The sequence below is a fragment of the Acaromyces ingoldii genome, assembly GCF_003144295.1.
Source record: "Acaromyces ingoldii strain MCA 4198 unplaced genomic scaffold FA10scaffold_1, whole genome shotgun sequence".
Lineage (NCBI taxonomy): Eukaryota > Fungi > Basidiomycota > Exobasidiomycetes > Exobasidiales > Cryptobasidiaceae > Acaromyces > Acaromyces ingoldii.
In genome coordinates, this window is record NW_020290247.1 from 1,669,969 (window position 1) to 1,695,303 (window position 25,335).

The 25,335-nt window shown below is 60.4% G+C and overlaps 11 protein-coding genes across 11 annotated transcripts; 5 read left to right on the forward strand and 6 right to left on the reverse strand.

The window, feature by feature from the left end:
- The first annotated feature begins 37 nt into the window (after positions 1-37).
- On the forward strand, positions 38-2,070 carry FA10DRAFT_263930 (hypothetical protein). Its single transcript, XM_025520436.1, has one exon. It carries the CDS (start codon positions 98-100, stop codon positions 1,991-1,993), a length of 1,896 nt encoding a protein of 631 aa, XP_025380458.1. The 5' UTR covers positions 38-97; the 3' UTR covers positions 1,994-2,070.
- A 1,911-nt stretch (positions 2,071-3,981) lies between these two features.
- Positions 3,982-8,547, forward strand: FA10DRAFT_17610 (hypothetical protein). Its single transcript, XM_025518271.1, has 3 exons — positions 3,982-4,925; positions 5,102-5,378; positions 5,455-8,547. Exons 1-3 carry the CDS (start codon positions 4,191-4,193, stop codon positions 8,463-8,465), a joined length of 4,023 nt encoding a protein of 1,340 aa, XP_025380459.1. The 5' UTR covers positions 3,982-4,190; the 3' UTR covers positions 8,466-8,547.
- A 44-nt stretch (positions 8,548-8,591) lies between these two features.
- On the reverse strand, positions 8,592-9,373 carry FA10DRAFT_263931 (hypothetical protein). Its single transcript, XM_025520437.1, has one exon. The coding sequence runs from the start codon at positions 9,340-9,342 to the stop codon at positions 8,629-8,631; it is 714 nt and encodes a 237-aa protein (XP_025380460.1). The 5' UTR covers positions 9,343-9,373; the 3' UTR covers positions 8,592-8,628.
- Positions 9,374-9,494: 121 nt separating this feature from the next.
- Positions 9,495-12,186, forward strand: FA10DRAFT_298671 (hypothetical protein). Its single transcript, XM_025524626.1, has 4 exons — positions 9,495-9,681; positions 9,763-9,776; positions 9,847-9,975; positions 10,042-12,186. The coding sequence occupies exons 1-4, from the start codon at positions 9,597-9,599 to the stop codon at positions 12,079-12,081; spliced, it is 2,268 nt and encodes a 755-aa protein (XP_025380461.1). The 5' UTR covers positions 9,495-9,596; the 3' UTR covers positions 12,082-12,186.
- Positions 12,187-12,277: 91 nt separating this feature from the next.
- FA10DRAFT_298672 (hypothetical protein) lies at positions 12,278-14,421 on the forward strand. The gene is made up of 2 exons (XM_025524627.1): positions 12,278-13,053; positions 13,138-14,421. Exons 1-2 carry the CDS (start codon positions 12,373-12,375, stop codon positions 14,116-14,118), a joined length of 1,662 nt encoding a protein of 553 aa, XP_025380462.1. The 5' UTR covers positions 12,278-12,372; the 3' UTR covers positions 14,119-14,421.
- On the reverse strand, positions 14,152-16,115 carry FA10DRAFT_225009 (general substrate transporter; the record flags this gene model as incomplete). The annotated part of the gene is made up of 5 exons (XM_025518632.1): positions 14,152-14,429; positions 14,490-14,568; positions 14,637-14,678; positions 14,744-15,566; positions 15,622-16,115. The coding sequence occupies 5 exons, from the start codon at positions 16,113-16,115 to the stop codon at positions 14,152-14,154; spliced, it is 1,716 nt and encodes a 571-aa protein (XP_025380463.1).
- A 701-nt stretch (positions 16,116-16,816) lies between these two features.
- On the reverse strand, positions 16,817-18,028 carry FA10DRAFT_215491 (ribonuclease III; the record flags this gene model as incomplete). The annotated part of the gene is made up of 3 exons (XM_025518489.1): positions 16,817-16,906; positions 16,976-17,641; positions 17,771-18,028. Coding segments are annotated over 3 exons (1,014 nt in total), but the record flags the coding sequence as incomplete, so codon positions are not given.
- Positions 18,029-18,516: 488 nt separating this feature from the next.
- On the forward strand, positions 18,517-19,863 carry FA10DRAFT_270569 (WD40 repeat-like protein; the record flags this gene model as incomplete). Its single annotated transcript, XM_025523068.1, has 3 exons — positions 18,517-19,200; positions 19,261-19,508; positions 19,599-19,863. The coding sequence occupies 3 exons, from the start codon at positions 18,517-18,519 to the stop codon at positions 19,861-19,863; spliced, it is 1,197 nt and encodes a 398-aa protein (XP_025380465.1).
- Positions 19,864-20,025: 162 nt separating this feature from the next.
- Positions 20,026-22,107, reverse strand: FA10DRAFT_277134 (hypothetical protein; the record flags this gene model as incomplete). The annotated part of the gene is made up of 1 exon (XM_025523357.1): positions 20,026-22,107. One exon carries the CDS (start codon positions 22,105-22,107, stop codon positions 20,026-20,028), a length of 2,082 nt encoding a protein of 693 aa, XP_025380466.1.
- Positions 22,108-22,559: 452 nt separating this feature from the next.
- FA10DRAFT_263936 (hypothetical protein) lies at positions 22,560-24,262 on the reverse strand. The gene is made up of 3 exons (XM_025520438.1): positions 23,495-24,262; positions 23,217-23,427; positions 22,560-23,157 (listed from the first exon to the last, which is right to left on the reverse strand). The coding sequence occupies exons 1-3, from the start codon at positions 24,057-24,059 to the stop codon at positions 22,746-22,748; spliced, it is 1,188 nt and encodes a 395-aa protein (XP_025380467.1). The 5' UTR covers positions 24,060-24,262; the 3' UTR covers positions 22,560-22,745.
- A 396-nt stretch (positions 24,263-24,658) lies between these two features.
- On the reverse strand, positions 24,659-25,333 carry FA10DRAFT_298678 (hypothetical protein). The gene is made up of 3 exons (XM_025524628.1): positions 25,084-25,333; positions 24,873-25,012; positions 24,659-24,803 (listed from the first exon to the last, which is right to left on the reverse strand). Exons 1-3 carry the CDS (start codon positions 25,163-25,165, stop codon positions 24,675-24,677), a joined length of 351 nt encoding a protein of 116 aa, XP_025380468.1. The 5' UTR covers positions 25,166-25,333; the 3' UTR covers positions 24,659-24,674.
- Between the last annotated feature and the right edge of the window lie 2 nt (positions 25,334-25,335).

Consider the following 25,335-nt stretch of genomic DNA (forward strand, 5'->3'; position numbering starts at 1 on the left):
AGACTTTTCCGACTTCCGATCTCGTCGCCGGTCTGATCTTTTTTCCTCGACCTTTCTTCGCGACGTGCGCTTGGACCAAGAAGAAAGCAAGCAAGCCATGTCGGCGAGCACAGCAGAGGGGAGCGTCCCTCCGCCAACACAAGCACAGGATGCAGGCTCGTCGTCGTCGTCGTCGTTGTCGTCCTCTTCGCAGGGTGAGAAGAAGAGCCTGCGCTCGGCGCTGCTCGAGTCGAACCCGTACTTCAACGCCGGCTTCGGCCTCATGATCATCGGCACCGTCCTCGCAGTCGCGCGGCGGGGCACCACGTTTGCTGCGGGAGCCGCACAGCGCAGGCTGCTCATCTCGCTCGAGATCCCGTCCAAGGACAGGGCCCATCCGTGGTTCCTCCACTGGATGGGCGCCCAGGCAAAGGCACAGGCGATGCGCCAGGCCGGTCTCCTGGGCCACGGTGCCAAGCGGGGCGAGAGCCTGCGCGAGTTCATTGGGATAGGCGGTGGCGCTCAGGGAGAAGTGACACAAACAGGGACAGGGATAGGGACAGGGACAGGGACAGGAAAGGGAAAGGGAAAGGGGAGAGAGGTAGACGAAGACGGTATCGAGGACCCGCTCATGGCCAAGGGCTCGCGCGCATCGCCGATTCGCATCTTTTCGCATGAGCTGTCGGTTGAGACACAGCAGCTGCAACAGCAGCAGCAGCAACAGCGCCAAGGAAGTGATACGGGAGACGAGACGTCGCGGGCGAGCTTCAGCCTGGTGCCGGGGCCGGGCACCCACTGGTTCCGCTACAAGGGCTGCTGGATGCGCCTGCAGCGAGAGCGCAACTCAAAGATGGTCGACCTCAACACGGGCGCGCCCTGGGAGACGGTGACGCTGACGACGCTGCGCTCCCACGCCCATCTCTTCACCTCGCTCCTCGCCGAGGCCAAGCAACTGGCCATGGCGAGCACCGAGGGCAAGACGATCATCTACACGGCCTGGGGCGCCGAGTGGCGGCCGTTTGGCCAGCCGCGGCGCGCGCGGACGCTCGAGAGCGTGGTGCTCAAGCACGGCAAGCGCGAGGCCGTCGAGGCCGACGTCAAGCGCTTCATGGAGCGCGGCTGGTGGTACGCACAGCGCGGGATCCCCTACCGGCGCGGCTACCTCCTCCACGGCTCGCCCGGCAGCGGCAAGTCGTCGTTCATCACCGCCCTCGCCGGCCAGCTCGATCTGTCCATCTGCCTCCTCAACCTGTCCGAGCGCGGGCTGACCGACGACAAGCTCAACTTCCTCCTGTCCAATGCGCCACAGCGCTCGATCTTGCTCCTCGAGGACGTCGACGCCGCCTTTCTCGGCCGACAGGGCGCACCCGAGGCCGACGGCTACCAGTCCAGCGTCACCTTCAGCGGCCTACTCAATGCCCTCGACGGCGTGGCTAGCGGCGAGTCGCGCATCATCTTTATGACGACCAACCACGTCGAGCGCCTCGACCCGGCCCTCATCCGGCCGGGCCGCGTGGACATGATTGAGGAGCTGGGCGATGCCGAGAGCGACCAGGTCGAGGAGCTCCTCTGGCGCTTCTACCGTAGAGACAGACCCGAGGGCGAGCAACTGGCACCAGAGATTGGGTCAGCTGAGGAGGGTGAGGAGGACAGCACTCAACAAGCCAAGTGGGACCAAGAGGTGCGGGGTCTGGCCAAGGAGCTGGCCCGTGCTGTTGAGGAGGAGGCACTCCGGCGGCGAGCCGCGGTGGGCCTTGATGCATCCGGCCGCGTCTCCTCACCCTCTTCTTCTTCTTCCTTTTCGGTGGAGACAGAGGTGCGACGGCAGCTGGCAGGCGCGAGCACGGTGCGACCGATGCCCGCATCACGCGGCGGCGTCAGCATGGCCGAGCTCCAGGGCCTCTTTATTCGCTTCCCAGACGACCCCCGCGCCGCCGTCGATGCATTCCGGCAAGAGAGCAGCAGCAGCAGTGTCCGTGGCAGTACTGTTGATGCTAGCACAAGCCCAGCTTGAATGCCATTTCTCCCGTTTGTCTGCCATCATCATCATCATCATCATCATCATCATCATCATCATCATCAGTCTAAGCCTCGCAAAAATATCACTCTAGGCACCCGAAAAAGTTGCCACTCCACATAGACTGACCGTACTAGCCTGCCCTGCCAATGCCTGAGCCTGGTGAGTGAGCCTGAACGCAACGACGGGCAAAATAATTAGCGCCCTGAAAAAAAAAAAAAAAAAAGTTGAGCGAGAAAGAGAGAGAGAGAGAGATAACTTTGGAGCGTCATCTGTTTTTATTTTTATTTTTATTTTTATTGAGCCCTCCTTCGCCCGTCTTGCCGCCTGTGTCATTCTCGCCCTCTCTCTCTCCACTCAACTCGATCCTCATTTGTACTGCACAGCCCAGAAGGCACAGCACAATCAAGACGCAGCACGCACACACAGAGACGCCCTCCGCGCTCCCTTCTCCTGTTGCTTGTCCACTCGCAGCTGGCAGTGAGGCCGAACTCGCACGCCCCCCGCCGCCGGCCAAATAGGAGGGCAGGGTTCGGCTTCAAGCTAGCGAAGGCGCAGCAGAGCGCGCGCCATAAAAGCGGACGTGGAGGAGGAGGAGGAGGCCGATAAGAGAGGAGGAAGAAGAAGGAGAAAGGATAAGTAGGAGAGGAGGGACGGGACAACAAAGGGGAGAGACGAGGACGGGCAGTAAAAAAGGGAGTGGCAATCACCCTTCGTCCTTCCTCCCTTTCTTCGTTTGAGGGCAAAAGGCCAGCCATGTCTTCTCCGTCCTCGCTGCCCGAAGACGGCAACGGCAACAGCAACAACAACGACAACGACGAAAGGAGGCTCTCTAGCGCCTCGCAGGGCTCCCTGTCGTCCTCGCCACCGTTGTCCAATGCGTCGTCGGGCTCGGCGAGCACGCGTGCGGCGCTGCTCCTCCCAAGGCCGGGGTCTGACCACAGGCGACCGCACCAGGACCTCCGTCTCTCGTCGAGCCGGTCGCCCGTCCGGCCAGACGAAATGTACCACCCTGGCCTCCAGGGCCTCGCAGCGAGGGGCAGCGGCAGCAGCAGCGTTGGCGGCCGTGTTGGTGGTGATAGCAGCAGCAACAGCAGCAGCAGTGGCGATGCAAGTGCAACGCCGTCGGTGGCGACGCAGATTGCCAGCTTGCACCGAGCCGCCGAGGTGGCACGCTTCGAGTGGCGTGCGAGCTGCTTCAAGGCGATCGCAGAGAGGATGGAGGAGGAGCGACGCCAGCGGAGACGAGGACGGCAGACAGGCACAGCAGCAGCAGCAGCAGCAGCAGCAGCAGCAGCAGCAGCAGCAGCAGCAGCAGCAACGAGCCAGACGGCACCTGGGCACAGTGACGATGCTACCGTGGCGAATCGGGAGAGCAGAGATGGGGAGGGGACTAATCGCTCCACGGGCGTCGGCATCATCGACATCTCCGACGATGATGGCGATGGCGACGTCGACGAGGGCGGAGAGGACGACGACGACGGGGCATCGGCGGCTTCCTCCAACGACACCGAAGAGGCCATCGTGGCACATACGATGAGGAGCACAGTCGAGAGGCGCCGTCAGCAGGCCGGGCAGGCGCAGGAAGCAGTGCCTGCTGGGTCTCCACCCCTGGCAGCAGCCACGTCTTCCCTGCCGGCACCTCCAGCAGGCGGCAGCGGCAATGACGCCCGCGTTGGTGACCGCATTCATCGCGACACCGACGACCTGCTCGTGTGGGACAGGATGGTCAACGACCTGGCAGTCGGTGCGGGTGTCCACCCCGGCGGGGGCCATGCAGTTGGCTCTCGACCCAATGCCCTCTCACCCCACGGTGGCAATGGCCATGGCAGCGACAATGGCGGCGGCGGCGGCGGCGGCGGAGGAGGAGGAGGGGGAGGGGGCGAGGGAGCAAGCAGCGACGGTCGCGGCAGGGTGTGGTACTTTGGGTCGCCCTCGACGCTCGACTCTCGCATCACTTCGGGCATTGCCGCATCCATGCTCGCCCTGTCTGCCTCTGTGCCTCGGTCCAACACCAACAGCGGAGGCTCCCACTACTCGAGGCCGCTGCCACACCCCATCTGGGCGAGGCGATACCCGGGCGCAGCAGGCGAGTGGCTGAGGGGCGAGCTTGCACGACGAGCAGAAGCAGGCCAACGACAGCAGCAGCAGCAGCAGCAGCGCCAAGCGGCATCGATCCCCGTCATTGGACTGAATGATGTCTGGGATCGATCGAGCTCGCCGGCGGCTGCCCCTTCTGCTTCGGCGGCCGTTCCAGCGTTGGCGCCCGTGGCCATGGCGCCCCCGACTGATGCTCCTCCCGTTGGCCCGGCTGGCGGTCCTCGTCGAGCATGGGGAACGACGCTGTATCCCCAGCAAGATCGCTACGGTGCCGCCCGAGGTACTCAAGAGACCATCACTTCCCGAGCGCCGGGCAGCATCGCAGTCGATGCGACGACCAGTCCAGAGAGGGACGCACCAGCCCAAGCGGCCCAGCCCCAGCCACAGCCCCAAGTCAGCGTCCAGGACGCCTTGCAGGAGCCCAGTGTCGATGCAAGGGCAACCACAAGCAGTGGTGGTGCTGCTGAGCCTCAGGCACAAGCAGAGGAGAACATGGACGCTGCTGCACGCCAGGCAGCCGCCGACACGATTGCGAGGCTGGCACAGGCGTCGAGGGAGCGCAATGCCGCGGCAGCTGCTCGCGGAGATGCTGCTCCCAGGCAGCGAAGTCAAGCTGAGCACAGCGCCACTCGCGCGACGAGGGGAGGCATGGACTACATCCGGCGTCTGCGCCACCTTGATGGGCTCGAAGAGCGTGCTGCCTCTGTTCCTTCGTCTGGCGAGGCACAGCAGCAGGAAGCACAAACACCGGAAGAAGAACATCCTCTGGACCCGAGCAGCCGTCCGAGGCCATTTGAGGTGTTTCCGTGGTACCATCCTCGTCCGCTGCGCTATTCGTTGCCTTCGACCTCTGCCGTCGAAGGCCCTGCCTCTTCGGCCCAAGTGGATGGTATGGGCATGGATCCGGACGGCGACGCTGCCGATTGGTACACGGCTGCGCGAGCTCGCATCGAGGCTCAGCACCAGGCGAGAACCGCGGAGGAAAACAACGATCCAGACGGCGAGGCTCTGCTGAGCGAGGACGAGGATGCCGGCGAAGAGCAGGTTGCTCCTTTCGTTGCCGATGGTGGTGGAACGGCAGCCCGGTTCAGGATGAGGCGGTCTGCGACGTACAGAAACCCAGAGGCGCAGGCACAGAGACGGAGAAACAGGGCCGCCCTCGTCATGGCTGATGGCTTTGCTGCCAGTGCCAATGATGCCGACGGTCAGGCGAATGCCCCGGCTTCCTCAGTCATGGGCGCTGTCAATGCCAGAGCGGCGGCAGAAGGATGGACGCTCATTGGTGAGAGTCACGGATACCTTCTACTCCGGTGCCACTCGCGCTGACCTTTCTTGCCGATGCTTCTTCCTCTTTCCAGAACAGCGGCCTAGATCGCCGGTGCGTGTGACGACGAGTGAGGTCAATGAACCGCCCACTCTCCGAACGATGGACCCAATCGGCACCTACACGGACCAACGCACCTCGTCGCCGGTGCGCGAGACGGCTGACGAAGGAAGCGAGAATGTGACGACTTGGTTCCGCGACCCTGCTCAGCCATCGAGGTGGCTGTCGACGAGTCCAGGCCCCATGGGCCGCTCGTCTCTGCCACCCCTGGCCAGCTCGGCTGCTCGATCAGAGACGAACCCTGCTGCGCTCCCGCAGAGAAGGGGCGAGATTTCTCTAAGTCGTCGCCGCACTACCGATGTGGACGACCCACGCACGACGAGGAGGCCCAGACGGCTAGCTAGCCTCACCGACGACGTTGTTCGACGCGTCGAATCGATCCTGGACCAGCAGAGTGCTGCCAATCTAAGCCGCACGCTCGACATTGACGATAATGACGAGAGGGTTCCTCAAATAGCACCACAAGCACCGCTGCGCGAGCGGCAGTCATCCTCTCCAAGGCCCATTCCCAGGCATTTTACACGGGAGCGACAGGACGAGTTCTGGGGCAGGTCTCTGCGCGAAGACACGCCGCCGCCCGAAGAGAGGAGAGGAGACGAAGAAGGCAATGGCGACCGGCAGGATACTCTTGCCGCTACGTCGGCACAGATTGCGCTTCTGCACCAGCGCGCAGAGGCATCTTTGAGGCAGTCTCGCAGGCTCACAGACATGGGCGTGCGCCTGGAGCAGGAGTTCAGGGCACGGCAAGACGAGCTGAGGGTCCGCGAGGAGCGCCTGAGGCTGGAGGTGGCCAGGAGGAGGGCCGAGGTGGATGCCCTGAGGCAGCGAGAGGGCAGGATTGGACGCGTGCTCAGCGGGCGCAGCGAGGCGACGGAGGAGCCAGAGGCAGCCAGGCAGCGGCTTGAGGAGGAGAGAGAGCCTCTTCTTGGAGGAGAGGCAGGAGAAGGAGGAGGAGGACAACCTCCGAGCCCCACCAGTCCATCCGGTAGCTCGCTCGTGCGCAGGAGGTCGGTGCGTGAGTCTGGACTCGGGCCGATGACGAGATCCTACATCCGACTGCTTCAGGATGGCCATATCGCCAGCAGCAGAATGACCCGCCGCTCAGTCGAGATGCCACATGGAGCGCAAGCGCCGAGGAGGAGAGCCAACTCGTCGCCATCGGTTGAAGAGGCCGATCGGCCGCAGTTCCTGGCTGCCGCTCCTGCTCCTGCCTCTGCTGGTGGTCGACCGGGCACCAAGGATGATCTCGTCGTCGCTGATGCATCACAGATGCGCTCGCCACGCGTCTTTACGCCGCTTCTGACAGACGAGGACAAGGCCAAGCTGGGCCAATCGGGTCTCGCACTGATGAGGCTCGTCGACGAAGCCGCCGGTCCCACGGTGAAGAAGCTCATAATGCATGCAAAGCTAAAGAGGCTCGCCATGCAGTGGACGCCGATGCAGCCCGACCTGCCCGACACCCTGGAAGGTGGCGCAGAGTACCCCCTTCGCTTTCAGGCTCGCGTCGTCCGACACTATGGCAAGGGCGACGAAGCAAAGATTGATTCGGCCCAGTGCATCCTGACCAAGGACGAAAGCGGGCTCGAGTGCAACGCGGGCAAGGATGAGATCGTCTTGAGGTTCCTTGCTGCCGTCGTTGGCCGGTCAACCCCAGCAGCTGAGCCAACGTCGGTGACAGCAGGTCGCGTGCCGACATCGCAGAGGGACGCGAGACTGGCGGCATCGCCCCCTGGCTACATGACGCTCCTGCAGCGTCACCGCGAGGCCAGACTCGAGGACAGGGACTGGGCCAGGGCACGAGAGCGCATTATCGGACAGGCCAACAACGTCGATGCGAGGAGGAGGGCTTTAGGCCTGCCACCGCGAGACGCCGTGCGGCCTGCTCCAGCCCCGACGACAAACGCCGCAAGCAGGTCTGAGGCGGACATAGTGTTCGAGCATCAGCAGCAGCAGCAGCAGCAGCCTGTCCCGCTAGAGCGAGATGGCGGTGCACCATCTGAAGACGACGACGTCGAGGGCTGGTCTATGCACGAAGGAGCACCAGGCACGAGGCACTGCGCCGGAGAAGAAGAGAAGCAGCTCCCTTCCGTGGCCCTCAGCTCGGACCAGTGGCGCCTCATCGAGCACGTCAAGGGCCGAGCGCGCTCGCGTATCAGCCCTGCACGCCGTCTCGAGGCTGGCGACGCCGACACGCTCAAGGCGTCGGACTTTGTGCCGATCGTCTGCGGTAATGTTGGCATGGCTGGCCGGCTCCTCGTCGAGGACCGTGCCGTGTCGCTTGCGCGCGCCCAGACGAAGCGCGAGGAAGAGGAGGAGCCAAAGGGACGGGCAGCCAAGGAGAACACCTTTTCGCTCGGACAGATTGTCATCCAGGTCGACGTGCCCAGGGCCAGGTGGTCTGCTGGGTCTGGCTGGACTGCCAAGGAGGCAAAGAGGGTCAAGGGACTCGTCTTTGTCGAGAGCAGCAGCCAGAGGCTGGATGAGAGGCTGGCTGAATACCGGCGCGTGGAAACTGTTGACGACTTCAAAATGCTCGCGAAGAAGATGACATGGAGCGTCGTCGATGGGCTTGAATCGATTGGAGAAGAGGCAAGGAAGAGAAAGGTGGCAAAGGCGCCGTGGAGGGTGCAGTCTTTTGACGACGACGACGATGATGATGATGATGAAAGTCTGGGAGACCCATTTGCGGTCGAGAAGGCTGCGACCAAGAGCAAGGACAAGAACAAGGGCAAGGGCGCCACCATCACCGTGGCGCCTCCAGCAGCTGTGTTTGAGACTGACGCACGAGGTCGAGCATCGGTGTTTGCCTCGGGCGATAACGACGGGCAAATTGAGAAACGGAGACTCGAGGGCTCCTATATCGGTATCACTCTCCTGCGGGACGAGCACGAGTCAAGTGACGACAAATACAACATCAAGGTGCTCTGGGTCGAGGCCTTTGGCCAGGCTGGTCGGAGAAGCTTCGGAGCGGCCTCTCTGCGATGAATAACCAAAAATTGTTTCCTCTATCAATCATAATTGTACTGTACATTTCATTCCATCTATTCCCCCCTCTTCTTCACGACATAAGGGCAATCAATGAGCATCAGAGTGATCCGAGAAGCCAGTAGGAAAAAAGGGAGAGAGAGGTGAAGAAGTTGCAGAGAGACTAGAAGTTGGGCTCCCAGGAGACGCCACAGCCACAGCCCGCTCCTTTGGCTTGGGGGTTGTCGAGAATACTGAACTGAGAGCCGATGAGCTCAGTAACATAGTCGATAGTGCTGCCTTTGATCAGTCTCAAAGAGACGCTGTCGACGACCAGAAAGACTTTGCCGGCAGCAGCGTCGTCACCCTGCTGCTGCTTGTTGGCCTGCGGATACGCAAAGACAAAGTCATCCTCCTCGACGTCGCCCACGGCGTCCATCAGATCCATCTTGTACTGGTAGCCATGACACCCGCCCGGCTCGACCATGACGCGCAGGCCGAGGCGGTCGTTGGACTCGCGCTGGGCCACTCTGGAGAGATGGGCGATCGCGCGGTCGGTGAGGTTCAGCGATGGGTCACGGCCATCTTGGTACACATCGGGCTCTTCGGGTGCCTCGGGTCGCTTCGAGAGCAGTGACAGAGGACGGCGCGCTTGCCGGAGCGGTGATGGAGACGGTTGTAGCGGCAGCGGCGAGAGTCTCGAGCTTGAAAGGGCAGAGGCGCCGGGCCGGGTCGGTGTGACTGATGACAGTAGGCGCCTCGAAGGGACTGCAGTGACCCGTGGCGGTCTGGCAAGTCGGCCAGCGGCTCGTAAGCCTCGCGGAGCTTGCTTAGTAAGCGGTGATAGCATCGACAGTGTGAGTCCAGACGTCGATGCGAGACTCGGTGATGCGACCATGGCGAGGCCGGGAGTTGGAAAGAGCGAAAGTGGCGAGAGGAGGAAATTAGGACCGAGAGGTGGAGCTAGAGCGACGACGCGTTCGGCCGACAATCCTGTAGCCCAAAGCGCGGGGGTGGCCTTGCCTAAAAGTTGCATTTAGCAGGGGTCAACTTGTCATCCAAACACCTCGCGCCGCCCCTTTGTTCTCGTCTCTTGCGTCCTCCTGTCATCTTCCGCCGCTCGTCTTTTTGTCGGTCTGCCGATCTGACACGATGAGCGCTGGTCTCAAGCACGGCGTTGTTCCGGCCAGGAACCGGGACGGCGTCGTTCCACAGGAGCCCTCCGAGACCTCATCGAGTGAGCTAATCGTGCTGACGCTGTGCATGCATCTCTCTACTACTGCTCACCATCGTGCTCTTGCTGCTCCGTGACATCCAGTCGTGTTCGAATGGGTGAGTCTCGAGTGCCCGCCTGTCTCGCCCAACCTAGGAGCTCACGCTGTCTTACTACCCTGTCTCGCAGCCCCTCCGCGGCCTCAAGTCCATGTTTGACTCGTCCAAGTCCGACACTAAGTCCAAGGTGGTCAAGTCGACGCCATTTGGCGGTGGCAAATGGACCGTCCTCTTCTACGCGCAGAGCGGTCATGACCAGGTGAGAATTCTCGTCCATCGTGAGAAAAGAGTATGAAGAGCATGTGCTGACGTGGCTGGTGCGCAGTTTTGCTCGCTCTACCTCAACGCCGAGCCACTTCCCCATGAGAAAGCACACCCTCTTTTGCCCCCTCTCAATCAGAACCCAGCCACGTCTGCGACGGACTCTTCCAAGTCGTCGCGCTCGCAAGACGAAAAGTGGCAGCGCAAGGGTCTCTTTCGCTTCGTCTTTACGATCCAGACGCTCGAAAGCAAGGAGAACCTCGGATCCAAAGAGGCCCATGACCACGCCTTTTCCAACAGGACCTCTAATTGGGGATGGGCGCAGTTCGCTAAGCGAGAGAGCGTCTACTACAAGCAGGCCGACGTCATTAAGGACGATGGCTTCCTCATCACAGTCACCATCACGGCCACGTCTGAGAAGCCCAAGCTCCTCCCACCCGTCACCCACCCGGTCCCGCCAGTCTTGATCCAGGCCATGGGCTCGCTCCTCGATGATCCCGAGCACAGCGATGTCGTCTTCTACCTTCCACCAAGGCGCCGTCGCATGAGGGAGCGCGGCGAGACGAGAAAGGTGTACGCCATTCGCAAGATTCTCGCTGCTCGCTCAGAGTACTTTCGAGACATGTTTGAGAGCGGCTTTTGCGAGGCAGAGGCCGAGTCGTCGTCAGAGGACGAAGGCGAGAGCGAGCGACGGGCGATGCAGAACGACGATGCACATCCCCACGGCTCTCACGACTCAGCCGCTCGCGCAGATCAACAGAGACGCGCAGATGACGGAGACAGCGCAAGCGAAAACTACGACTACGACCTCTATCCCCACGAGGCCCTTCTCGAGGACTCTGACGAAGAGATCGACGAGTTCTACAGCCCGAGCGTGGGTCCAGCGCTCACCTTCGAAGGGCCGACGCCCAACAAGTTGAGCCGTGGAGAGATGCTTCCTTTTCGAAGCCCCGGCGATCGCCCCGCCCGCTCGTCGCACTCTTCTCCATCGCCTATGGGCGGTGGAAGCTCTAGAGAGGATCTCAAAGCAGGAGAGGAGGGAGAGGAAGAGGAAGAAGACGATAATGAAGACGGCCCTGAAGACGACTCAGTCGGAGAGGATGAGGTGGCCTCAGTTGTTGCCGCAGTTGTCAGAGGTGCCGGCGGCATCAACAACTACAGCAGCAGCAGCGTGACTCAGCTTCGTCGAGCCAGCAGCCGCAACACCTCTCGAGAGTCGGTCGAAGGTGTCAGGGGCACTCGGGCTACTGGCAGTCTTGGCGAAAGGAAGACGTCCAAGGAGAGCCTTGATGGCCAAAGTGGCGCTGAAGGTGACGCCAGTGTGCCTACCTTCAAGTCCCCTCTGAGCGGCAACAGGAAGAATCAGAGGGCCGAAGAGCCAATGCTTTTGAAGTCAAGCAAGAAGAAGAGAGACGGCGCATCCGAGGGTCGTAGTGACCGCCGTAAGAGGCGCAAGGTCATCGTTCCCGATAGCGCATACCCGACATTCAAGGCGCTGCTCTTTTTCCTCTACACAGACACGGTCGAGTTTGCGCCGCTCACCTCGAGCTACCTGCCCAGCAATGTTGCAGGAGACGGCGAGGGCGAAGATCTCCCTGCATCCAGCTATGCCTCTCCCATGCGTTTCGGCTCGTCTTCGTCGTCGAGACAGCTTGCTCACACCCGTGAAGACAGCGGTGTATTTGCCGAAGAGCTGCAAAAGGCGCACCAGAAGCGCAAGCAGGCGATCGAGAATTACGTCCGACGCAACCCAGGAAGGCCCACGCCCTGCTCCGCGAAAGCGATGTACAAGCTTGCAGACAAGCTGCAGATCCCCGACCTGAAGAAGCGTGCACAGGAGCACATCGAGATGAGCCTTACCGTTGGCAACATCGTCTGGGAGGTCTTTTCTGGCTTCAATACGCAGTACCCCGACATTCGAAAGATGGAGACAGACTTCCTGCTCAAGCACTGGCGCTCCGTCAAGAGGAGCACGGCCATGAAGACGCTCTTTAGCCGTGCGAGCGCACACCCCGGCCTTGCAGAGGTGTGGCCCCACCTGCTCGCCTGCCTTGAATACAAGGAGCCAAAGGGCGATGAAGAAGTCGAGGAGGACTACGAGTGATTGGTGCCTCTGACCTTGACTCGAGCGACAAGATACGATAGAATCATTTGTACATTTCCCTTTCCAAGTCATTATGTGTCTTTTTACCTCTCTCAATCATTCACGATTTTCCTTGATCAGCACTGTGCGTAGCGTAGCGTAGCCATCGGAGTGAGTTGCGCAGGTGGAGACTCTTTTTTTTTTACGCGCGAACCCTGCATCAACGTCGTCTTCTAGCTTTATCACCACATTGAACGCCACCTGCCAAAGCCAGACAGACGAGAGACCGGACAGGGGAGCAAGGGGCATGTCATGAACTCGACATCGGCGCCCGCGCTCTTGAGCGCCAAGGGCAAACACAAGCAGACGTGCGCTGCTCCTGAGGTGTTCGGAGACTCAGCCGCGCGACCGACCGACAACCAGCAGGACGGCGACGGAAAAGAGGCGGAAGAGCAGCAGGAGGCGGAAGAGGCAGAGGCAGAGGCAGAGGCAGAGGCAGAGGCAGAGGCAGAGGATCAGGAAGAAGAAGAAGGGGAGGACACATGTCTCATCTGCCTCTCATCGATCCAGGATCGTACGCTGCTGCCGATATGCTCCCACTCGCTCTTCTGCTTCGACTGCATCCTCGAGTGGTTCCGCACCGGCCATGGTCGTTGTCCGCTGTGCTCCCGCGACGTGGGCCGCTACGTGATCCATGAGATCCGGTCCGAGGAGGACTACCTCCGCTTCTACCTCGCCGGGTCCTCCGCCTCTGCCTTGAAGCTCGACGACAACGAGGCGGGCACAACGTGGGCCAGGAGCATAAGGGAGGAGCAGGAGCTGAGGATGACGAGGGGCGCGCGCAGGCAGCTGGCCATGCGGCATACGAGACGGGACGCCAAGACGGGTCGACGAGGTGGCGAGGAGGGCAACGAAGAGGACGATGCGATGGGCCGGTGGAACAGGCAGCTCGAGACGAGGCGTACAGTGTATCGCGAAGGCCTATTCTCGCTGGTGAGTTGAGATCAGGCCCTTTTTTCTTGCCTGTTGAGGCCATTATGACCGCTGACGTGACACCTTCCTCTTTGTCTTGTGCAGCACATGGGCTCGAACCGATTCAGCAAGCTCGGTGCACCGCCGACCCCCGCGCAGATCTCGCAGTCGAACCAACTGCAGTCCTCGCTCCGCCACTTTCTGCGCCGAGAGTTCCTCGCCATCTGCTCCGTCCTGCACCAGGGCCAGCACGACGACGACGAAGGCAGCGGCGGCCCGCTCCTTGACGTCAACTTTCTGACGACGTACACGCTCAGCATCTTACAGCACCTCGATGTGCGATCTGATCAGACAGTGCGACTCCTGTCTGAGCTGCTGAGCGAGGGCGAGGATGGCATCGTAGGACTTCTCGTGCATGAGCTCTATTCCTTCTTGCGATTCTGTACGGGAGTGGGGAGAGGCGGTGGGAGACGGATATGGGAGTGGGACCGTGAGGTCAAGTATGGGCAAGGCGTCTGGGGAAGGAGAAGCAGGGAGAGAGCGCGAGGGCGAGAACGAAAGAGGGACCGAGGTGATCGCAGCCATCGAGCAGAGACCAATGCAGATCATCCCTATCCCACCAATAGGGAAGAAGGAGCGCGCTCAAAGAGGAAAAGACTACTTCGTCTTGGAGAGGACCAGGCCGCGGAGAGTCACAGGGAAGACGAGACCGAAGACCACCCGAACCCGAATGAACCAGATAGGGAAGAGGACCCGGGCCCATCGAGGGAACTGATTCGCACGCAGCGCTCAAAGCTGCTCGACAAGTTGCAAATCGAACGCACGCAACAGCAGCAGCAGATCTCCGCCGTGTCTAAATATAGACGAGAGGACGGAGATGCTAGACGGAAGAGACTAATGGAGAAGCTTAGAAAGGAGCGAGACACCTACAAGCTGGACACTGTTCCCTCGCCTGCCCTTGCAGTCCAAGAAGGAAAAGGCGAGAGTATGAACGAGCAGAAGGAACAAGAGCTCAAACGACGGATCCTCGAAGCACGAGAGAGAGCTCGGGAACAGCAAGGCTCGCACCCCACCAATGTAACATAATGCAAGAATGACGTATGTATTTGTTTGGCTCTCTCATCGAGCACTCCATGCTTCTTCTTCATCGCCCGCGCCTCCTCTTTCCTCCTCCTCCTCCTCCTCCTCTTCCTCCTCACTGTCGCTGCCCAGCACTGGTTCGTACCCTTGGTTTCCTGGGCCCTGTGCTGTGCCGCCGCCTGCCCGATGGCTGTCGAGCGCGGCATGGACGTCGTTGAGGCTCACGTTCGTCATCTCGGGCAGCATAAAGTAGGCAAAGAGCCATGTGAGGACTGCAATGACTGAATAGAGCCAGAAGGAACCCTCGGGCGTGATCACTTTCGCCGAAAAGGAGCTCAGCAATTGCAGCGCCGCGGAGGGAGAGGGACTGAACTCACGCTTGACGAGATCCAGGTACGTCGCGGAAATGATGAGGTTGCAAGTCCAGTTGGTCGCCGTAGCGAGGCCGGAGCCAATCTGAGTGCAAAGATTTGTACCGAGTGAGCAAGGATGTATAGGCACAGGTTAAGTTTTCTAAGACTCACTCCGCGAACGGGACCTGGAAAGATCTCCGATTGAACGAGCCACTGGGGGTAAAAGATGGTCAGCTTGATGATCCTGGCAAGCAAGCAAAGATACGGAGGTGGCTCACCGGCACAATTCCGAGACCAAGCGCGTAGAAGAAGAGGAAGAGGACCATGGCGGAGAGACACAGGTAGGGCCAAGGGCCGCCGCTCTTGCCCACGTCAGCGGCCAACCCCGCAGCCTGATCGAGGGCATCGTCGACGACATCTCCCGTGTCGATCATGCCGAGGGCCAGAGCGAGGAGAGCCAAGCAGACTGCTGCCACGGCTGTGGCGCTCAAGAGGAGCCTTCTCCGGCCCCATCGATCGACAAAGCGCATCGCCAAGGCCGTTCCAATGAAGTTGGCCACGGCGACAGCAACCGCTGCTGAGTTTGGATTCGTTCGAAAGCCCGCGAGAAGCAGGAGACGGCTGGAGTAATACAGGATCGAGTTGGCGCCCGTCAGCTGTTGGCCAGCCTGAAGGCCGCACGCGAGAATGAGCGCTTTTCGATTGGTGGGGTCTCTCACGACGTCCGACAGCTGCGATTTGAGCGTCGCAGTCGTGTTTGGTAGAGGAGCAAGGGACACATCGCTGCGCATCGCCAAGTCGATCTTCTCGACCTGTCTCGAGACTTGATCTTCTGAAGCCATCGGGTAGATTCTCGAAAGCACCCGCCGCGCATCGACATGTCGACCCTTTGATACGAGCCAGCGTGGGGACTCATCAAGATAGACGACCAGGCCGACGAGCTGAACCACAGCGGGTACTCCGCCAGCGAGTACCATCCATCTCCAGCCGTGGGGTAGGTGATAAAAGGCAGCATCGACGACATATGCGATGACTTGACCACCGGTGATGAGGAGCGAGTTGATCGCTACGATGCGACCTCGAACCGACGTCGGTGCACATCTGTCACTACTGCATCAGCCTGGAAAGGACGTCTCTCCCAGAGGAAGTAGCTCACTCTGCCAAGAACGTGGGCACAACCATCGAGGCGGCACCGACCCCGAGCCCAACGAGGACCCTTCCCAAGACGAGCTCCCTGACCACTTGACTAGCGGCCTGCTCGACGGAGCCGAGCGCAAAGAAGATGCCAGCAATCACCATGACTCTCTTTCGGCCGATCCAGTCGCTCAGCCGGCCCGCCGAGAGGGCGCCGATGATGGCGCCCACAGTGGTGGCCGAGACAATGACCTCTTGTTCGACAGCCGAGAGGGTATGCCCGAGGTCCTGGTGGATGGCGACGAGCATACCAGATGCTATCCCCGTGTCCCATCCGAACTGGAGCCCGCCAAGGCAGGCGACAGCCGTCAGTCGACCCAGGTAAGGGGTATATCCGCTGCCCACCTCTCCCAGCAGGTCGTCCTGCCCTTGCACGTCTTCTTCCTCGACCCCTTCTTGAGTCGACGCATGAGCCCGCCCGTTGCCGGCGGATACTGATCCATTGAGGGGCCCCATTGCAAGCGTTGCTCCTACGCCTGCCGTACTCGGCACACTGCCCGGCACAATGAGATCGGCGACTCTGCGCAGGACGCCTCTGCCTGCACCTCCCGCCTTGAGCTCGTATGAATCTCCGTTGCCGCCGTCAAACGATTGCCTCGTTCGCTCTGCGTCGCCACTCGTCCGGATGTTCGTCGTCGACGAGGAGGAGGAAGGGTGGTTGTCCACGTCGTTAGGTGAAGCTATGGCCTTTGACTCTGCGCTCTCTGACATGTGAGATGGCAATCACACACTTGCTCGCTCCGATTTGTCCACGCGCTCTGGCTCGAAGCTGAGGAGGCAATGCTTCATAGGTGTCCAACAAAGGAGGAGCGCCAAGGAGGAGTGAGGGGAGCCCTTTTTTGGTCTTCAGGGACGACAATGGAAAATCCCAATAACTCGCACGGCCATTTGGCAGCCGCACGCGATACAGGACGCGCGCGTCCACTCAGCAGGCACAACGGACAATTTTGAAGTTACGGTTCCCTCTCGGTAACCCTTGATTATTGGCTCGACAGAAATTACAATGCTGCTTTTTGCTACCCCCTTGAGCCAAAGACAACTTCGCTATGCCCAATCCTGCTGGGTCTGAACGGCTCCTCCGATGCAGCAGTCGTTGGCTGGCCAAACTTCCAGACGTCTTTCGGTGCACCTCGCTTGTCAATGCCGAGCGGAGAGCTGAACTCGCGGTCGAGCGTCTGCGAAGGCAGCGAAAGCTCGTGCGCGGGCGTCTCACTCAGATAGAATCTCCGCAAGGCATCTTCGGCAGCCTGTGTGGAGCAAAGACGTCAGCTGAATGAGCGCTAGAGTGAGGAGACAGTGGATTATATGGTGCGCACCCTGTATTCGGCCATCTTGATTCGGCTTCCCGTCCCCTCGCCCAGCTTGTCCTGGCCACTCCAGACGCCCACAACGAAGATGGGATTGATACTGAGTCGTCCCGTTTCTGCAATCAACCTCGACTGGGGTCGTTCCCGAGCGTACTTTTTGCACGTTTCACTCAACGTCTTCTTTGGGTCGCTGAACTTGAGCAAGGGGGCCAGTGGGACGAGCCTCGTCAGGAAGTGATTCCGGACAAAGGACCGAGCCACTTCGAGACCTTGCTCCTGGAAGATGACTGCGACGATGCTTCGCATCGATTCGGCCATGACGTCCCTCGACATGAGCTTCTGCTGCTTCTCAATCACCATGAATCGTTTGCCGTTCTCGTCCTCCTGCACCGCCGCTGTGCGTGCCTTTCGGTCCCACCGCAGGATCCCCTGGCCGCCGAGCCCCAGCTCTGTAGCGACATCGGCTAGCGTGTTGGGTCCGACGTGAGCCGATACCGCGGCCTTGAGGACTCGAGTCGGCAGGTTCGGAAATCGAAGATGAAGGTGCTCGGCTGCAACCATGCCCAACAACGAATTGCCGACGGTGCTAAGTGATGCATTGTCGAGGTTTGCTGGATATGCGACGAGCTGCCTCTCGAATGGTGTCTTCTGCTCGATAGCCTCTTCCTCCCGCACCTTCGCTGCGCCCTCACTTGCGCCCTCGTCCTTGCCCTTACCCTCGCCCTCTGAAGGCGAGGAGCTCCCCTTCTCCACCCGCAACAGTTCCATAAAGTCGTCTCCATGCTGTTCTTGTGCCTTCTGCACCATCTTGCCGAAGCTCGGGTGGGTGCACGCCTGCACAAGAAGCTCGAGGCGCCTCTTCCTCGTCGCTTCGTCGGCCTCGAGTGGGATCAGTCGCAATCGAGAGGCGAGCGCAGAGAGGGCGCTCAGAGGCTGCGGGCGTACAGCAGAGTACAGGCTCTCATCGATTCTTGCAAGCGGAGGCAGGCGCCCTCGGGGCGCATCGGACGGTTCCGCCACTTGTTGGACCACGCTTGACGTGCTGAACGTCAGTCTACTGCTTCCTCCTCCTCCTCCTCTTTTCCCCTCGGTCTCTTGTCGTCTTGGCAGCGGCGGCGTCACAGCCAAGGAAGGCCTCGCGAGACTCCTCGACGATGCGCACTGCGACAGCCTCCGGCCTGCCGTTATTCTGCCGTACGACATGCTGCCGATTTTTACTTGCTGTCTCACTTGGCAACGACGACGACGACGACGAAGAAGCTCTTCGCGATTTTCTTGTTCGAAGGGAGGGCGAGAGAAAAAAAAAAGTTGACGAGCCACGTGTCTGGAAATTTGGCGCTTGGTCCACCCTCGAGCGACAGTACTCCTTCGCAGCAGCTTCAGGCAGCAGTGACTTCGCAGCAGGCAAGCGGATTGAGATCTTGGGCACAATGGTCCCGCCAGCAGTCACACGGGCGCCGGCCCATGTACCACCGTCCGGAGCAGGCGTACGGACCGATGCGTCCACATCGCGACAGCAGGTGGCTCAGCAGCAAATACCCCCACAACAAATGGACCCAGCGACGGCGCAGGCTCAAGCGGCAGCGGCAGCGGCTGCAGCAGCGGCGCAAGATACCCTCTCCGTCATCCTCGTGACGGCAGGCTACGACCATACGATCCGGTTCTGGGAGGCGTGGTCTGGCGTGTGTTCGCGGACGGTGCAACATCCGGACTCGCAGGTGAACCGGCTCTCAATCTCACCAGACAAGCGCTTCTTGGCGGCGGCAGCCAACACGCATGTCAGGCTGTATGACTGCTCGCAGGGAGGAATGGGGGCAGGCACTGTGCCGGGGGCGGGCACGGCGGGGGCAGCGGCAGCAGCGACGGCAGCCGCACACGGGCATGGTGGAAACCCCATCGCGACGCTCGACGGCCACCACGGCAACGTGACAGCCATTGCATGGCACTGCGATGCCAAGTGGCTCGTGACTGGCTCGGAGGATGGCACACTAAAGATCTGGGACACGCGGACGAGCAGGGCGCAGCGCATCTACGACCACTCGGCGCCGGTCAACGATGTCGTTGTTCATCCAAATCAGGGCGAGCTCATCTCGTGTGATCAAGCAGGCGCGGTAAAAGTTTGGGACCTGTCGGTCAACAAGTGCAGCCACGAGCTCGTGCCCGTACCCGATCTTCCGATGAGATCGGTCACAGTGGCGTCGGATGGCTCGTGTCTCGTCGCAGGCAACAACAAGGTGAGTCACACCCTTGCCCATACGAAGCAAGCTGCTGTGCTGACACGCCTCCACTCCAAGGGATCTGTGTACGTCTGGCGCATCCAGAACGGAGCGTACGACGATGACGGGAATCTCATTGACGATGGAGCAGGTCCAGGCACGCCTTCGCTAGGAGACCCTTCAAAGCAGGACCAGACGGGTCCCACCTCGCCTGGCGTAGGACAAGGCAATCCATCCTCGTCCGACTATACCACGATCAAGCCCGTGACCAAGTTTGAAGCGCACGACCGGTACATTACACGATGCTTGCTGAGCCCAGACGTACGGTGAGCACAGCTTCTCGCGCCGCCACTTAGCCCCCTTTCCCCTGGATATTCTCGCTAACAAAGCCACATTGTTGATTAACCACACCGCAGACACCTCGCGACATGCTCAGCCGACACGACTGTCAAGATCTGGAGCACGTCTCGGTACGAATTTGCGCTCGAAAAGACACTGGTCGGCCACCAGCGGTGGGTGTGGGATGCCGCCTTCTCGGCAGATTCCGCCTACCTCGTCACGGCGTCGTCAGATCACGTCGCCCGGCTGTGGGAGCTCAGCTCGGGCGAGACAGTGAGGCAGTACAATGGCCACAACAAGGCCGTGTGCGCATGTGCCCTCAACGATTCTCACTTGGAGTAGTTGCAATACCTCTATCGAATTTTATTCACAGACTTGCGAAGAATCTTGCACTAGTACTAAATATGTCCAAGGCGCCAAGGGCTTAAGGTATCGTCAATCTATGTGAGCATATCTGCACCACCCCTGTCCTACACTACCTATCGACACCACAAGGCCAAGAGGTCAAGAGGTCAGGAAGCGGTTGAGCACGACGCGACTTGCCAAGTTCCTAAAGACCGGCGGAGTCAGGTAGAGGATGGCCTCCTGCATCCTCGGACCGAGTCCCACGCAGTACTTTTCCCTGGGGCAGCTCCTCACGAGCGACGACCGGATAGCATCGATGAGGAGTGGTGGGCATGTTGAGCTATCGAGGGGCTGCGTCGAAAAGAGAGTCGAGAAGGTCCCCTTCTGTGTCCGCTTCCGAGTCTTGTCAAACGAGTCCTCTTTTGTGTCTCCAAGGGGGTGAGCCATCGCGTCTCCCTCGACGAGTGTGGGATGGAGCAGGGCAAAGCACGTCGTTGCGAAGCGCTTTGCCAGCCAACGGACAAAGTGGCCCGTCAGGCCCTCGCCGTGCTTGAGCTCGCTGTGCACGTCGATCGATCTGCGACATCGTCGGCGGATTGGGGCCATGTGGACTTGGCAAGATCGAAGACCCATTGCCGTGAGCTCGACCGAGATGCTCTGCCACATTGCCGTGAGGGCATTGTGGGCCACTTGGTAGGCCATTCCTGCGTCCAAGACTTCGTCGTCTTCTCGGGTGCCTGATTGATCGGACACACCCTCGAGACTCTCGTCGGGCACGACGTTCCAGCGAGTCGGCATGAGGCCAATGACGCGGCCGCCGTCGCTGACGAGAGCAGGGAGGAGGGCACTGATCATGTTGAGCGTCTCCACGACGTCCGAGTCGAGCGCCTGTTTTGTGCGCCGGACTGAAGCTCTGCTCAAACTCGCCGTTGTCCTTGTCTTCGTCATTGGACTGAGCCCCGAGGCAAGTTGGCTGCTCCAATTGCTCCCAAATTTCGGTGTGGGCAGGTTTGACGTCGATGGAGAAGTGCCTGCCGAGGCGTCAGCGGCGGCATCGCCGGCTGCTGCTGCTGCCTCGTCACCGTGTGTCACGGCAATGCTCTGGGACGGAGGGCCCATGACGAATGGAACAACAACGAGGCCGCGCAAAAGGAGATCGTGTGAGGTGCAGTAGGCCTGGATCGTCGAGCGGGCGTGTGCCAGACCTACCGCAGTCGAGGTGTCGGCCACGACGGGGATCACTGCGCCGATTCTCGATGTTGTCCTCTGATTCTGTCGTGCGTCTCCTCTGCCACCGAACCCGCCGCCACCGAAGTTGGCATCGTCAAAGAGATCCTGGCCGACCCGGAGGCCCTTGAGCATGTCCATGCCAAGCCCCACGACGTCCGACGCGGTCCATCGTCCCCCACTGGGCCGTCGCTGCTTCTTGGGCGTCTTTGACCCGCTGCTGCTGCTGCTGCTTGCGTTGCTGCTCGATGCAGCACTTTCTCTCCGCGGCCTCCCTTTCTCCTCTGCTGGTGGTTCCACATCTACAGCGGCCGACAATGGGGACTCAGAGCTCCTCTCTGGGCTCGCATCGTCGGCCTCGCCCAGGAAGCGCAGGAACCAGCCCGACTTGCTGCGCGCCGACGTGGCGGGACCCGAGGGCGGCGAAGTGTTCCCCTTGCGCATCATCTCAATGTCGGCCTTTGTCTTTGCCCAGTCGGAGATGAGCGGGGCGAGGCCACGCTGGGCAGAGGGCACGACGACAATGACGGTGTAGGGCGCCCGTCCTGCGCCCTCGGCGCGCTTCTCGATCGAGGCGAGGGCAAGGGCGAGGCGGTGGACGAGGTCCCACGTCGAGAGCTCGCCAGCGACGCTGGACATGCACGAGGGCGAGGACCAGAGGACGATTGCGCTGCCCTTGCGCACGTTCCACCAGGCCCTCTGCTTCTGCTGCTTGGACGCCGTCGCATGGTCCGCTTCGCCGACGGTCGGCTTGGCGATGCGGGCCGTCTGGTGGACGAGCGAGTGGAGCTGGGAGAGTGTGCGCTCAAGCAAGAGAGAGACGAGCGAGAAGAGGCGAAACAGAAAGGCATACACCCACGAAGGAGCCGCATGAAAGATTCGGACGGGGCGCATCATGGGCCGGGGACCTGTGCCGCGTCGGACGCCAGAGCGCATGTATCGCAGTGCAGGGTCGGAGCTGGAGTAGTCAATGTCGCCGAATTGCTGATGTTCGCCTTGCGAGGTGGCGGACATAGCGAGTAGACTGGTACTCAGGGCACTGCTGCAACTGCAGTACGGCTCTCTAGCGTAACAGGAGACGAGGAGGACGAGAGATCAGAAGAAAGAGAGAGTGACAGTCGGCAGGTGTCCTGCATTGCCAATCGGATTCGTCGCCCTTTCTCGTCCCTCCCTCCATATAAATTTGGTACAGGCTCGGAATCAGACGGCTCCTACTTCCCACCGCTATTAATCGATGGACGGCGCGGGGGCCAGAAGGGAGCTGAGTCGCGAGGGAGCCGGACGCTGGTAATCAGGGTGGAAAGCTGGTTCTTGAACTCCAGACCACTCTTGCTCTGATGATAGATGCACGTCACTTCGCACGGGCCCTGGCCACTGCTCTCGAATTTTTGGTCTTGGTTTTAGTTCCGTTCCCTTCATGCTCCTCCTGGTGCACGCACAAACGCACGCACGCACCCACAAGCTTCCCGGTGGCAGAATCAAACGCTGCTCGGACCCTTCGCACCTGTACTGCTGTGTGATGTGAAACTTTTTCTCAAAAAGGCAGGGGGATCGATTGGCGAGTTCATGCTCTTGCCCGTCCAGCATCGACCACGGGCAAAGATAAGGCAGAGGGGAGCAGCTTGCTAATGGAGATAGGAGTATATAAATAATCAGGACGTCGTGCCCACGGCAAGGCTCTCTCTGCGCTTCTCCAGCTCCCGGACCGTCCGCTCGAGCTTGGCATAGTCTTCAAAGTTGAGCCTCCTGTACTGCGCTTCGGACAGCATGTCTGAGAGCGCAATGGGGCCCGTGGGGATATCAAAGTGGTGGCACCAGGGTATGAGGGCCTCCTCAAAGGCGCCTTGGACGAGCTGCGAGATGGGTTGGGAGACGACGTGTTCGCTGTGGGCGAGCCAGAACTGGAGCAAGTTCTTCTTCTCGAGGTTCTTCCAGTAGCCGAGCGAGGTGCTGCCGCCCTGTGAGATGCGAGCATGCAGGCCAATGGCAATCCAGGCGAGCGACAGCTCGATGCCGCGCTGGATGCCGTACTTTGACGAGGCGGCAAGAAAGTCAAACAGGTCCCTGTCACGCCCACGAGTCAGGACGAGGCCAGAAGTCGGTCTAGCTTGCGCAGCACTCACTCTTCCTTGATGTTCGCAACGGGAATGGGGTAAAGGCACTGGAGCAGAGGCTCAACGATGCTAGCCCGCTCCTCAAGCCTCATGCCTTCCTCCTTTGCCCTCGGCTCTCCACCCACGCCCACCCTCGACTCTGCCGCTGCATCGTGCTGGTGCAGCACGTCGCGGAACACGCAACTGTTGGTCGTGATGTTGGCCTTGTGTACGGCAAAGACTGTGGCTCCCATCCGCATACATTAAGCTTCAGGCCCCGGTAGAAAGTGCATACATTGGCTACTCACCCGTGTTGTCGCCCGATCTGACGTGGAATTCGGCCTTTGGACGGGGATCGTCGGGAGGAGCAACGATGATGGCCTGCGACATATCGATGGTACCCTTTTCCAGGCGGGTGCGCTGCGTGCTGATCGTCGACACGGTCCTGCCATATTTCCTGGAGATGGATCCTGCCCTGGAGCTCGTCGATCCGTGCCTTGGTCGAGGGGACGAAGGGAAGTCTTTGCCTCCCTCTCGGCTGATGCTGTTGCTGTTGCTGTTGCTGTTGCTGTTGCTGTTGCTGTTGCCGTTGCCATTGCTGTTGTCTTTGTCGTGGCCATGGACTACGCCATTACCATTGACACCAGATGAAGGCTGCTCCTGTGGGGCGCCGTTGGGTGGATGGCCCTTGCCTAGGTCCGTAGGGCTCGTCTGTCCAAAGGTTTGCAGGAAGTAGTCCCGACTTGCCTGTCCGTCCTGCTGTGTTGGTGCCGCCTCAGTATTGGGCACGACGAGAGGATCGAGAGAAAGAGTCGGAGCTGCCTGGTCACTCGATGTGGGTAGCTTGGCGGCCGCCGCCTCGGGCGTGGCCATGGTTGACTTTTGTCGAGGGCCGCGAGACAACGTTCCCGTCGATGACGCCGACGAGCCAGGCCGCGACTGTCGACGCGAGAAAGCCTTGAGCAGCGACAGGATGGGCGCACAGACGTGGATTGGAGATCGAGCAGTGGGGCGTTGGGATGGCGGATGCCAATGAGGACGAAGGGACGCGCACCGATTCCGTCCTACTACTGTATATGCCAAGGTTCAGTGGGGTCCCGAATCGCGGCTGACCGAAAGCGTAAATCGACCGTGCGAGGCCCCCTCGCTCCCCCTACGCGTCGCACCCGGATCAAAAATCTGAAATGCTCCGCGGAAAAGCACACAGGAAACCGTCATCTTTCATGACAGGCCGAAACCCGGCAGGCAAACAGTGCAAGCATCCTCCCCGGCCTTCTCCCGACTTCATCGTTTCCCTCTCCGCTCAGATCTTGCGTTTCCATTGACTGGGCGAGCTCTCAACGTAACGTGATAATTTATTCATTCTTTCTGCAGCCTACATGATCGAGAGGAATGCAGGCCCGCTCATCGAATCCGAAACTTTACTTGCGCCAGGCAAGCAAAGGAGGTGGAATTTGTCGCTCTTATATACTGTCACATCCTCTTCTCCTAGATGCCTGTCCCGAGGCAAGCCATATTGAGGAAGCTGATAAGCTCTCCCAGGATCGGAATGGCTTGTCCGAGCGAGTTGGCTGACCCATTGAGCCCATCCAGCGTCGGTCCAAGCTGTGGGATGATCTGTAGCCAAGTAACGTCCATTCTCAGCAGTCATTGCTAAAAGGCGGCACCGCTTATGGAACCACTTACGTTGGTCAGAAGATTGTTGAGCGCCGTCGTCAGATTGTTGTTTGCGTCACATGCCCGCGCCATGAGCTCGGCACGCTTCTCAGGCTCCATTCTCGACATGAGCGTCGACGCCGTGATCGCTGGGCTCGGCGCGGCCGAGGCTGATTTTCGAGCGCAAGAAGCAGGCGTCAATAGCTAGCAGTGTTGAATAGAAAGAGATCATCCTTCTCACCGTAAGCAGAGAAGATGACAATGAACAACACAGCCACCGTGAGGGCGCGTTGGAAAGCTGTACCGTCAATCAGAGACATCATCGTGCCGCCAGCCAAAGTCTCGCTAGGAGGTTCGTAGTTGCTAAAGAGGCAGGAAGGAGAAGAGGCAGTGGTAGAGTAGTAGTAGTCCAGCTACGATGTTGGGCAAGAAGAGAGAAAAAACTGTGGCGTCGTTGAGGAGAAGCTTGGAGTCGCAGTGTGGTACCTGCCTC